This window comes from Nomascus leucogenys, chromosome 5 (genome assembly GCF_006542625.1).
Source record: "Nomascus leucogenys isolate Asia chromosome 5, Asia_NLE_v1, whole genome shotgun sequence".
Taxonomy (NCBI): domain Eukaryota; kingdom Metazoa; phylum Chordata; class Mammalia; order Primates; family Hylobatidae; genus Nomascus; species Nomascus leucogenys.
The window spans coordinates 39,496,120-39,510,210 of record NC_044385.1 but is presented as its reverse complement, the minus strand read 5'-3'; the positions used below and the strand labels follow the sequence as shown (position 1 = coordinate 39,510,210).

Here is a 14,091-nt window from a genome sequence, read left to right as displayed (position 1 = left end):
TCTACAACCTTAACCCTGAGGTTTCCCTTCGGCGTCTGTCCTCTCAATGACTTCCATTTCCCTTTGTCAAGGTTCATCTTATATCATCAATGATATCCTCTCCTTTTCTACAGTTCAACTGGCTATTCACCATTGGCATTTCAACAGGCTAAACTCCCTAGCATCTTTGAACATGATAACAAAGTCTTATCTGAAACCCTATATTCCACATCAATCATCACCCCATCTTTCTCCCTTCTTGCAGCCAAACTTCTTCAGAGAGGTCTTTATACTTCCTGTCTACATTGCTTGTCCCCTCCTCTTTCTTCAATCCACTTCAGTCTATCATCCACCTACATTACCTCATTGAAACTCCCCATACCAGGTTTCCTGACTACATCCTTATGGCTAACCCAGCGGACCCTTTTCAGAAATTTCCTCTCAGCAGCATTTAATACTGTTGTCCTCTCTCTGGAGACATCCTCTTGCTTTTCTACCAAGTCTTCCTTCTAGTCTCCTGATTCCCCTTCTACTTTACCAGGAACTTTTTTTGAAGCTCTTCTTAAGGCTCATCTTTCCTCTTTAAATGTAGTATCCATCAGAGTTCTTTCCTAAGCCTTCTTTTCTTCTTGTGCTACCACCATCAAGAGGATGACTATAAAAATATACATATATTCAAATTATTGCCCATGGTTTGGTCTTATTTAAATCAACAAGTATTGGAGTTCAACAAATATTATTTAAATCAATGAATGTTATATTTAGATAACATGATATGCTTGTAAATGGATCTTTTCCACTGTATATATAAATAATAGCTAGAATTTATAGAATGCCATGTAGGTACAAGGCATAGCTACTTTGAAACTTATTTTTTCTGATTATAGAATAGTATTTTCTTATGTAGAAAATTTAGAACAATAATACTATAAAGTATAATATGACATGGTATAGTGTAATAGAGTGTAATGTAATACACTGAGTTCTACCACCCAGAGATACCGTTAACTTCTGGCACATTGTTTACTAGATTGAATAGGCATACACATTATATATATGCATTTTACACAGTTGAGACAATCATATATTCACTTACTTTTATAAGTGGACATTTACTTGTATCATTAAATTATTCATAACTATTTTAATGACTTCATACACTTGATCATGAGCAAAGAATGAAATAGTCAATGCATCCACCTATTACTAAATATTTAGAGTTTTCTTTTTTTGCATTTTTCTCCTTAATACACATGCTTTAACATTGTTCTACAATGTCAGAATTTCAGTTTCTTGACTCCTAATGTTTTGTCAGGTCACCCACTGTAAGAATTATATCTGCCTTCTATGTTTAAAATGGTACCTTGTTACTGTTTTGATTTGTAAGACTTTCCGTTATTTTTTTATTTTTTATTTTTTTTAGAGATGAGGTCACCCAGGCTGGAGTGCAGTGGTGCGATCTCGGCTCACTGCAACCTCCGCCTCCTGGGTTCAAGTGATTCTTCTGCCTCAGCCTCCCAAGTAGCTGGGACTACAGGTGTGCGCCACCACACCCGGCTGATTTTTGTATTTTTAGTAGAGACGGGGTTTCACCATATTGGCCAGGTTGGTCTCAAACTCCTGACCTCGTGATCCACCCACCTCGGCCTCCCAAAGTGCTGGGATTACAGGTGTGAGGACTTTTTAATTATTAAACAAAATTGAACCTTTAATTTTGTTTGTTACTTGAATTTCCTTGAATCATCCTACAGTTTTTTTTTTCTTTTCTCTAATATTAAACTTAAATGAAAGGCTCCCAGGAGAAAAGGAAGTCTCAAAGGGAGAGGCATAGGGCAGAACTGGAGCTGACAAACTGTTTTGACTTTCTTTTCTAAGGCTGAAAATACCTGTTATATTTACAAGTAAGAAATGTGATAACATTTAGGGTTCGTTTTTCATACTGGCCATTGCTTACAGTAAGGGTTTGGGAGCAGATAGATAGATTATGAATATAAGGAAGAGGGTAAGGAAAAAGATAAAGCCTGCAAAGATAATATTAATAACATGTTCTCTCTATGGTGAATGACGCATAGACAAATAACCAATATTTATGCTTCCACATTCCACTGTGCTGAGTTACCACTGTTCACAACACCAAACACACCTTCTGTTCTTATGCCAGCCTAGTGTATGAGGAGTCTGCCTGTAAGTAACAAAGTATAAAATTCTTTCTTCACAGCAAGGAGAATGAGAACTTGAAAACAAAAACCCAAACAATGCACCAGAAACCAGTGACCGATAATGCAAGGCAGATGAGCAGAGACACCCCAGTTCCCATTAACTTCACTGATCAGCAAACCAATGATAATCCAGATGATGTGAAAGACAAAAAGCACCCAGAGAACAACCAGAAATCAGAAAACAACCAGAAACTACTAACAGGGGCAAACAGTAGCAGATTCCTGGATGGCCAAGTGAGTGACAAAAAATACCCAAGTTTATCTTGATAATTTATTAGGAAAATATAGATAAAAACATAGGTTCACACAAAAACACACCGTACAAATGTTCATTAATATATTTTGCATGAGACAGAAGTAAGAATCAATTATTTTCAATCTGAAAATGAATTTCAGGGTCATTTTGTATATTGTATCTTTGCTGACCACCAACGGAGTTGGTCATGATCACCAATGAAGTTGGTCATGACAACCAACGGAGTTGGTCAACCTATTCTGCCTGTGGTTAGCTCAGTGATACTCAGTGTTGTTACTATACATGCAAAGTTGGGGCGTGTTGGAGGATAAGAGTCTGTCTGCTTTTACATTACAAAAAGAAATAATTTATTTTAAAAATCCAATGCAACCATGTCTAATTACAAAAAAAATTATAGGCCCAAAACTCTGTTGATAGAAATATATATCACTGCACTCTGTTAACAATCAACCAAACAATTCATAACAAACTAACTTGATGATGATGAATCTATATGATTAGTAATTTGTAATTAAAAAGCAAGTAAAGCAGCAATTGAAAACTGGATCTAAATCAAGACAAAACTAATGATTCATTGATAACAAAGTACCATTTCCAAAATTGCTGAAATTGCAATTAAACAGATACATAGAGTAGGAGTTTTGCAATGCTGCCAAGCATTAAGTGACAGCCAGATATTTTAGTAAAATACTGAATTAGAGTCTGCAGTACACTCTAACATAACTATTTTTAGTTTGTAATTTTAATAGCCCTTTCTAAATCACTGAGCTACTAGCTAGTCTTTAGTCATATGAGAAAATGAATGCCTATGGATTTGTGATCTTCTGTTCATAAGAACCATGCAAAGGATCAAATTTTGGAGTGGTTAACAGCCAAGGTCTAGTTGAACACTGAAGACCAGAAATGAAAGTGACTTTCCCAAAACATGAGTGACACAGATTGAGCTGTCACTCAAGCCTCTTAGTCTCCAGTTTGGCTGAGTCCTTGAATTTAGGCCTTCGTTACAGCAAAAGATAGTGAATCTGCAGAGGTGATATAATCCATTTGAATGATCAAATCTGAATTTTTATCTGAATGTTTTAAACTAATTTAGATTCTGGCATTAATATATTTGTTGTTTTTGCTCCCAAAGAATGGCTTCGGTAATAATATTATGGTTATAAAAGACTTTATTATCGACTGATTGCTTCGAGGTAAATTTTATTATTTACTCTTTGAAATTAATCCTGTGAGGTAGATGCCATTGTTATTTCTACCACCATGGCATAGATGATAAAACTAACACTCAGAAAGGATAAAGTGACTCAGAAGTGTGCAGATAAGATGTTTGTCTAGGTTTTTTTTTCTTTACTTAAATTTTTATTGATCTTTCTAATTATAAAACAGCATAATGATGTAGCAATTTTTGAAAAACAGGAGAATATAAATAAGAAGAAAAATATCAACTAAAGAAAACTAGTGGTTTTCTTTTCCTTTCTTCCTCTTTTTTCCTTCATGCATAGATATAGAATGAGAATCATTATATATACTCTTTATTATCCTGCTTGATTCACTTCATATCATATGAAAAATTCTCCCCTTGGCATGAAAAAAATCATCCTACGCATCATCTTTAATGGTTCTGTGAGAGTTGTACTCAGAACTAACACCTAGATGGATAGCATTTACTATGTGCCAGGCAGTATTCTGAGCTCTTTACAGATATTAACTAATTTACTATTCCCAAGCACCCGGTGAGGTAGGAACTCTTATTATCTTTAGTTCATGGTTAAGGGAGCTGAGAAACAGAGAGGTCAAGTGCCTTGCTAAAGTCATAGAACTGAGAAGTGGCAGACCCACACTTCAAGCCCAGGTTCTAGGTCCTTAGCACCAAACTGTATACATTCCTTTATAGAGATATAACACGGTTCACTTAACAAACGCCTTATGGGCCCTTAAGCCATTTCTAGTTTTTCTCTTATATATAGACATCTGTTTCTTGACACTCCTCCTAATACATCAAGCTGCTCATTCCTGTAATGGACTCTGCATTCACCATTACCATAGGTAACATGTTCATTAGGTAAGCTGTTCTTGACCTCCATGATCTGGATTATTTGCTAGTTCCGCAGTACAGGGAGAAAATTTGCCCCTCCCCTCCCAGAACTCAACAGGGCCTCTAGTGGGAGGCTCAGCGGGGGCTAACACCCTGCCACCAAACAAGGAAGGCCTTGTGGGAGGTGTGGGGACCGACTAATTGGTTCTGTCTGCCGGGCGGGCGTGTGGTGCTGGCCTGCCAGATGGCAGCCACAGTTGCCTGGTACAGAGACCCTCATTACCAGCTTGACTAAGTGGTAAATGGAATCCTGCCGCAGTTACAAAAGCACACCAATCAGAACTCTTTCTAGATCCTTATCACTCACACATAGATGAAAATAAGCTTTCCTGCCTGGGACGTAACAGGCAATCTGGACCAGCTGAATTTGCTCCAAAAGAGAAGTTGCTGATAAAGACTGAGCTAACATGCGTGAGGACGAGCAAGTGTGAAACTCTTTTCCAAATCACAGAGTAAGTTCGAAGAGTCTCATTGGTAGGAAGTAAGTAAAACTGAAGATGTTAAGAGAATCCTTCGTTTTGTGTATATAAGAACAGTGAGATATCTTAGAAATAAACAAGTACAAACGTTCCTTTCACAAAGGAAGAATGAGAGGACCAGAGAGATTAAATGCTCCACAGTCTCACAAGAAAAGAGCTTGGCTTTTCTGACTCCTAGTTCTAGGATCTTTTTGCCTCCAAATTCTGCTTTATATGGGTACGTTTTTGAAAAAATACATATTGTTTATATCATTTCTCAGAATTATCAGCTCTGCCTTCTCTCAGAAGAATAAAAAAGAACGTGTGACTAGCAACAAACTGAGTAGCACAGTTTCAAAAATAAAATTGTAGCGTGCTTTTTGCATCTGGCAGCATGAAAACGAAAGTGTCAGTGCTTTAATTTTAATAATTATCACAGTTTATTGGGAAGGTTTCTTTTCAAAGCCCTTTTGTGTGTTTTCCCTTGTTCATTCTCCACAATAGCCCTGCAAGATAGGTAAAGGCACATGATGTTATCTTTATTTTATAGATGAATAGACAGATGTCAAGGACATTTCTACTTGGCTGTGCATTTGCAGCTCAGATTCAGCAAGTTCGAAGCGGAGCCTTTTATCTTGTACTTCTGGTGGTCTGTGTCTCACAGAATGGTCTCACCCCTCTCTCAATTGCACCAGCAAGAAACCTGAACATACTTTCGTCCTCTCTTTCCCTAACCCTGACATCCAACCAATCACAGATTCCTTTAAATTCTACCTCCTTCGTGTCTCTCAAAACCTTCTCTGTCTTTTATTTTCCTTGTCATCACCATAATCAGACCACCATTTTGTCTCACCAGGGAGATTTTAATTATCTTCCAACTGACTTTTCTGACTTTAAAGCTCTCTCTCTGTATTGGTCAGCTATTGTGATAAATACTGCTGTGTAACAAATCACCCCACAACTCAGTGGTTTATAACAATAATCATTTATGCTCACATCTACAGATATAAGCTTAGGCAGCTTTTATTTATCTCAGTTGGGTTGGGCTGGGCTTGGCTCTAAACTGGATTTGATTCAGGTCTGCTCTGTGTTTTCTTGTTCTGAATCCAGCGAGCTCTTCAAGGATGTCCTTCTCATAGTGATGGAAACATTTTAAGAGAACAAACTCAGTTACACAAGGACATTTTAAGTCTTTGCTTTTTGCTTGTGTCATATCCACTAACATCACATTAGCCAAAGCAAACCACATGGCCAAGCACAACATGAATGGGGCAGGGATATATATGCTATCTCTTTTAGGAGGAACCACTTGATCAGATATAGCCTCTGCTTAAAACACTTAAATTCCCTTGTTAAATCCCAATTGCCCTGGTATAAAATTTAAACTCCTTGACTTAGCATTCTAGCTCAACTCTGTCTATTCTCTATTTCACTTTCATCTCCACATCTCACTAAACTGAAATTCTTTTTTTTTCTTTTTTTTTTATTATTATACTTTAGGTTTTAGGGTACATGTGCACAATGTGCAGGTTTGTTACATATGTATCCATGTGCCATGTTGATTTCCTGCACCCATTAACTCGTCATTTAGCATTAGGTATATCTCCTAATGCTGTCCCTTCCCCCTCCCCCAACCCCACAACAGTCCCCGGAGTGTGATGTTCCCCTTCCTGTGTCCATGAGTTCTCCTTGTTAATCCTCCCTAACACATTTTATGAAGCCAGCATCGTCCTGATACCAAAGCCTGGCAGAGACATAACCAAAAAAGAGAATTTCAGACCAATATCCTTGATGAACATTGATGCAAAAATCCTCAATAAAATACTGGCAAACCAAATCCAGCAGCACATCAAAAAGCTTATCCACCATGATCAAGTGGGCTTCATCCCTGGGATGCAAGGCTGGTTCAACATACGCAAATCAATAAATGTAATCCAGCATATAAACAGAACCAAAGACAAAAACCACATGATTATCTCAATAGATGCAGAAAAGGCCTTTGACAAAATTCAACAACCCTTCATGCTAAAAACTCTCAATAAATTAGGTATTGATGGGACGTATCTCAAAATAATAAGAGCTATCTACGACAAACCCACAGCCAATATCATACTGAATGGGCAAAAACGGGAAGCATCAAACCCACAGCCAATATCATACTGAATGGACAAAAATGGGAAGCATTCCCTCTGAAAACTGGCACAAGACAGGGATGCCCTCTCTCACCGCTCCTATTCAACATAGTGCTGGAAGTTCTGGCCAGAGCAATCAGGCAGGAGAAGGAAAGAAAGGGTATTCAATTAGGAAAAGAGGAAGTCAAACTGTCCCTGTTTGCAGATGACATGATTGTATATCTAGAAAACCCCATCGTCTCAGCCCAAAATCTCCTTAAGCTGATTAGCAACTTCAGCAAAGTCTCAGGATACAAAATCAATGTGCAAAAATCACAAGCATTCTTGTACACCAATCACAGACAAACAGAGAGCCAAATCATGAGTGAACTCCCATTCACAATTGCTTCAAAGAGACTAAAATACCTAGGAATCCAACTTACAAGGGATGTGAAGGACCTCTTCAAGGAGAACTACAAACCACTGCTCAATGAAATAAAAGAGGATACAAACAAATGGAAGAACATTCCATGCTCATGGGTTGGAAGAATCAATATCGTGAAAATGGCCATACTGCCCAAGGTAATTTATAGATTCAATGCCATCCCCATCAAGCTACCAATGACTTTCTTCACAGAATTGGAAAAAACTACTTTAATGTTCATATGGAACCAAAAAAGAGTCCCCATCACCAAGTCAATCCTAAGCCAAAAGAACAAAGCCGGAGGCATCATGCTACCTGACTTCAAACTATACTAAAAGGCTACAGTAACCAAAACAGCATGGTACTGGTACCACAACAGAGACATAGATCAATGGAACAGAACAGAGCCCTCAGAAATGATGCTGCATATCTACAACTATCTGATCTTTGACAAACCTGACAAAAACAAGAAATGGGGAAAGGATTCCCTATTTAATAAATGGTGCTGGGAAAACTGGCTAGCCATACGTAGAAAGCTGAAACTGGATCCCTTCCTTACACCTTATACAAAAATTAATTCAAGATGGATTAAAGACTTAAATGTTAGACCTAAAACCATTAAAATCCTACAAGAAAACCTAGGCAATACCATTCAGGACATAGGCGTGGGCAAGGACTTCATGTCTGAAACACCAAAAGCAATGGCAACAAAAGCCAACATTGACAAATGGGATCTAATTAAACTAAAGAGCTTCTGCACAGCAAAAGAAACTACCATCAGAGTGAACAGGCAACCTACAGAATGGGAGAAAATTTTTGCAACCTACTCATCTGACAAAGGGCTAATATCCAGAATCTACAATGAACTCAAACAAATTTACAAGAAAAAAACAAACAACCCCATCAAAAAGTGGGCAAAGGACATGAACAGACACTTCTCAAAAGAAGACATTTATGCAGCCAAAAAACACATGAAGAAATGCTCATCATCACTGGCCATCAGAGAAATGCAAATCAAAACCACAGTGAGATACCATCTCACACCAGTTAGAATGGCCATCATTAAAAAATCAGGAAACAACAGGTGCTGGAGAGGATGTGGAGAAATAGGAACACTTTTACACTGTTGGTGGGACTGTAAAGTAGTTCAACCATTGTGGAAGTCAGTGTGGCAATTCCTCAGGGATCTAGAACTAGAAATACCATTTGACCCAGCCATCCCATTACTGGGTATATACCCAAAGGACTATAAATCATGCTGCTATAAAGACACATGCACACGTATGTGTATTGCGGCACTATTCACAATAGCAAAGAGTTGGAACCAACCCAAATGTCCAACAACAATAGACTGGATTAAGAAAATGTGGCACATATACACCATGGAATACTATGCAGCCATAAAAAATGATGAGTTCATGTCCTTTGTAGGGACATGGATGAAACTGGAAAACATCATTCTCAGTAAACTAAACTGAAATTCTATTCCATAAATAGAGTTCTGTTCCCTTTAACCTCAAATCCTTTGCCCATGCTATTCTTTATGGGTAAAATTCTCTTCCCTCCATCTTTATTTGATTAACTTCTAATCATATAAGTGTCCCAACTTAGATAGCAGCTCTATCAAGAAGCATTATTGTCTGATTTCCATGACTGAGGTAAATGCCTTTCCTAATGTATTTCCCAGTGAATCTGTGCTACCTCTACAGTAGATGTTGCCATACTATTAAAATAAACTGTTTCCTTATCTGTCTCCTTCCACAAGTCTGTAAGACCACTGAGAGTTAAGAATTGTTGCTTGTTCATTTTCATTTCCAAATGTCTTTCTCTGTATATTGGCTCAAAGCCAACATCTAATTTAATGGGAAAACACCAGAGACTTTCTCATTTCGGTTTGGAAGAAGTTAAAGAGTGCCCACTGGGTCCACTGGCTTTTAATATTATCCGGGAGGTATTTGCCAATGCAATTACATAAGAGAAAGAAAGTATAGGCATATTACTTAGAAAGGAAGAGGTAAAACTATTTTCAGAGTATAAGATTGTACATCTAAAATCTCAAGACAGTTAATGAAAAAACTACAAACAATCAAGAGAATTCGGCAAACTAGAAAGTTATAAAATCAATAATACAAATCAATGGCCGTCATATATGTCAACAAAAATGAGTTAGAAGATAAAATGGAGGAAAAGGCACCATTTACAATAGCAAATAAATGTAGAAGTAAATTAACTAAATAAATAAATCAAATGCCAAGACATAAACTTAACAAGAAATGTCCAAACCTGTATGAGAACAAAATATAAAGCACTCCAGAAAGACACAAGAGTAGATTTGAACAAATGGAAAGGCATGCTGTTTTATTGTACACAGAATGTTAACATCATCAAAACGTCAGTCCTCCCTAGGGTAATTTATAAATTTGTTGAGATTCCAACAAAAAAATAGTATTAGGTTTTTATTTTGTTTTGTTTTACAACTAGCCAAATTGATTAGCAAGTTATTTTGGAATAACAAGCAAGCATGAATAGTCAAGAAAACCCTGAAAAGGAGAGCAGCACTATGAGTAATGGGTAAGATACCATTACCAGATATTAAAACAAAAAGTCTCTATATTTAAAATAGTGTGGTTTGGGCACATGAATACATGAAAGACCAATGCAATTGAAAAGAAAAATTCAGAAATAAACCCACTGGCATATTGTTATTTTGTATATGATAAAGGTGACATTGAAAATTAATAAGAAACAGATGGACATTTTAATCAGTGACACATTATTGGATAGCTATAGAGAAGTTTTAAGTTGGGTCTATTCTTCATATACCATACATATATAGGATGTATATTAGGATATATTCCAAATGCATCAAAGGTTTAAGTGTAAAGAAATAAAAATATACAAATAGTACAAGTAAACATGAGTGATTTCTTTTATCATCTGGGATAAGGGGAAACTTTCTTAACTGTGACTCAAAATGCAGATACAATGAGGAAAACAATGATCCTTTTCACTGAAGGAGTGATTATTTTCACCATATGGCCAGAACCCCTGTAAGCAAAGCACATAAACACCTGACAAAGTTGGAGGAAAATCTGCAACTTGCATCACTGACAAATATATCTCTCATCTATAGAATATTCTACTTAAAATAGAGAAGAAAAAGGGCAGTAAACTATTAGAAAAATGGGCAAAATACATGAACAGGCAGTTAACAGAAAAACAAATGTAAATGTTCCTTAAATATATCAAAAGATGTGGACTTGCTTTTAATAAGTAGAATGTAAATTAATTCTACCCTGAGATATAATTTCTCATTAACAAAATCCAGGAAATTGATAACATAATTTGGCAAAATCCATAATCTTAATAATATACTTTGTTGGAAGGATATGGGGAAACAGATACACTGCTACGATGATAGAAAAAAATTTAAATGGAAAAATTGTTTTGGAAGAAAAATTGATAATAGCAGAACTATATCTACATTTATTTTTTTATAAGAAAATCTCACTTTGAGAAATCTATCCCAAAGATGTACTTGAAAAATATAATATTAAAAGATTTATGCAGAAGATATACATTCCAACATTACCTGTTACACCAAAAAATTGTAAACAACCTAAATTTCCATAGACAATGGACTGTTTGAATAAACTAAGGTACATCCATACCTGGAGTACTATGAAACTGTAAAAAGAAATGTAGAATTTGTGTATATATGAGTATTATTATATATTACTATGTGGAGTAATATAACAAGATACATTATTAATTGAATAAAAGTGAGGTAGAAAAAAATATATAGATTATTCTACTGGGTATCTATCTATCTATATATCTATTATGTACATATCCCTTATGTTTTTTAAAATGAAGGAATTAATTAAGAACATTATTAAAAAGTGGTTATCTCTTGGGGATAGATGGAACATGATGAATGGATAAAAAATAGAAACCATACTTCTCTGAATGTCTTGTTTTGTAGGTTTGGCTTTGCAGCCACATAAATGTTTTACACCACAGAATTATAAAGTAAAATTATATGTTAAGAAAATCAATTTGTAAAAATCAAAAACAAAATAAAATAAATCTGGTGTTGTTATCTTTGGGTATATAACAAATTGCCCTAAAACTTAGTCACTTAAATCAATAAACATGTATTACCTGCTACTGTTTCTCAGGGAAGGGAATCTAGGAGTGGCTTAGATGAGAGATTTTGATTCAAAGTCTTGCAAAATTCCACCCCAGATTTCACCCAGAGATGCAGTCATCTGAAAGCTTGACCAGAACTAGAGGATCTACTTCCAAGCTCACTCATGTGGCTCTTGACAGAGGCCTACTGGCTGTGTCCACAGGTCTCGGTTTTTCTCATTTGGGCTTCTCTCTAGGGGTGTGCATGACATGGCTGGCTTCCCATAAAATGAGTGATCCGAGAGAGATTGATTGGAAGCTGCCATATCTTTGATAACCTAATCTCAGAAGTGATGTACCATCACTTCCACAGTATTCCACTGGTCACATAGACCAATCTTAATTAAATGTTGAGGGGATGAAGGAGACTACATAAGGCCATGAAACCAGGCAGCAGGGATCATTGGGGCCACCTTGAAAATGAGTGACCACATGAACCTAACTATATATTAATTGGCAATAAAATTAAACAAAATGAAACAATTGTAAATGATTTTAAAACACAGTGACTCCATTGCATATCCCTAGTGGAATATTTACTGTAAAGAAAATATTTCTTGAAAAAATATATTTAAATGTTTTTAATGACCATTATGTTGATACCGTTATTCTCTGTGTGTATATTTTATGGGATAAAGCAAGTGAGTCATTATCTTGGTGGTTTTTTCTTTTTTTTTTTGGACTTGCTATTTGGAGTATAGAAGAAATAAAATATAGATAGAGTATTAATAAAATTACATAAAACCCCTATGGTCCTACATTTGAAATGAAAAATCAGTATGAACTCTTTTTAAAAACGTATTTCCCAGTTCTGTCCATTGGAAAAATTTAGAAACAATGACTAGGCCTGAAGCAATGAGTAGCCTTGTATCTGCATTATGTTCAGTAAAATTCCAAGAGCTGATTCCACCTTTGAGCCTGGAATATCCACTTATACCGAAAGCAATGAAGATACCCAAGGCTTCCTAAGACTGGTCAAAAAAGACTCAGGGTCTAACTTCAAGAGGTTCCCACAGTGGAAAGCAACATAATTTGGGCATCAATAAAAATAATAATTGCAATAGATTGAAACACATTAAATATGTTTAAATACATATATTCATAATGATTATTTTAAAAAACAAAAACTCATTGGTCATCTCTGAAGAATGCTAGGGAACAAACTATTTATTTGAAAAAACAGTAAATAAAAGAACCAAGCATTTATTCATTTGGCCATTTTCTATGTAAACTGTATCTGAAGTAATAGTTGATGAAGGGACGTTTCCCTTTAAAGAACTATTTCTGTTAATAAATGAAGAATGGTGGGATAAGAATTTCACCATTTTGCAAAGCCCTAATGAAAACAAAAGGAATTAAGCAATGCATATGAGTGCCTGTAATTATGACCCAAAAAAAGACAATTAGATAGCATTTGCTTCCATGGGAAAATATACCACCTATAAAAATGTCTTGTCAAATAAAATTGATCTTGAACATGAATAAGACTTTAGATATAACTACTATTTTACAGGAAATAAATGATACTTTTTAAAAACGGCATAGGGATGCCAGAAAATGCAGACTGTGTAAAACTCTACAGTGCAGACAACACAGCTTCTTCAACAATTGCAAGAAAAAATAACGATGAAAGGGGCAGAGTGGGAAGACTAGACATTTTAAAAATATGTAAGCCTGGATGCAGTGGCTCATGCCTGTAGTCCCAACACTTTGGGGGGGTCAAGGTAGGAGGATTGCTTCAGGTCAGGAGTTCAAGGCCACTCTGGGCAACCTAGCAAGAACCTATCTCTACAAAAACAAAAAGTTAGCTGGGTGTGGTGGTGTGCACCTCTAGTCCTAACTACTTGGGAGGCTGAGACAGGGGATTGCTTGACTCTAGGAGTTCAGGCCAGGCTGTGGTGAATAATGGCTGTGCTACTGCACTCTAGCCTGGGTAACAGAAAAAAATAAAAAAAAAAAAAAGAAGGAAGGAAAGAAGGAAGGAAGGAGGAAGGGAGGGAGAGAGAGAGAAAGAAAGAGAAAGAGAAAGAAAGAAAGGAAAGGAAGATAGGAAGGAAGGAGGAAGGGAGGGAGAGTAGGGAAGGGAGGGAGGGAGGGAGAGGGAAAGAAAGAAGGAGAGAAAAAGAAAAGGAAGGAAGCAGAGGGGGAGGAGAAGGAGAAGGAAAGAAGGAAGGAAGGAAGGAGAGAGGGGGAGGGAGGGAGGGAGGAGGAAGGAAGGAAGGAAGGAAGGAAGGAAGGAAGGAAAGAAGGAAGGAGAGGAAGGAAAGAAGGAAGGAAGGAATTTAAACAGATGTAAGGAAAAGAGGAAAGGAGGAAAAAGGAGAGAAAGACAGGAAGGAAGGAAGGAAGGAAGGAAGG

The 14,091-nt window shown here is 36.5% G+C and overlaps 1 protein-coding gene across 1 annotated transcript in view; it reads left to right on the top strand.

Annotated features, from left to right (window-relative positions):
* C5H1orf87 (chromosome 5 C1orf87 homolog) overlaps positions 1–14,091 on the top strand; it is an 85,214-nt gene that overhangs the window by 16,196 nt on the left and 54,927 nt on the right. Inside the window, exon 3 of the mRNA XM_003265155.2 lies at positions 2,198–2,432. Coding sequence (XP_003265203.2) covers positions 2,198–2,432 — 235 coding nt within the window. The remainder of the gene's footprint in view (positions 1–2,197; positions 2,433–14,091) is intronic.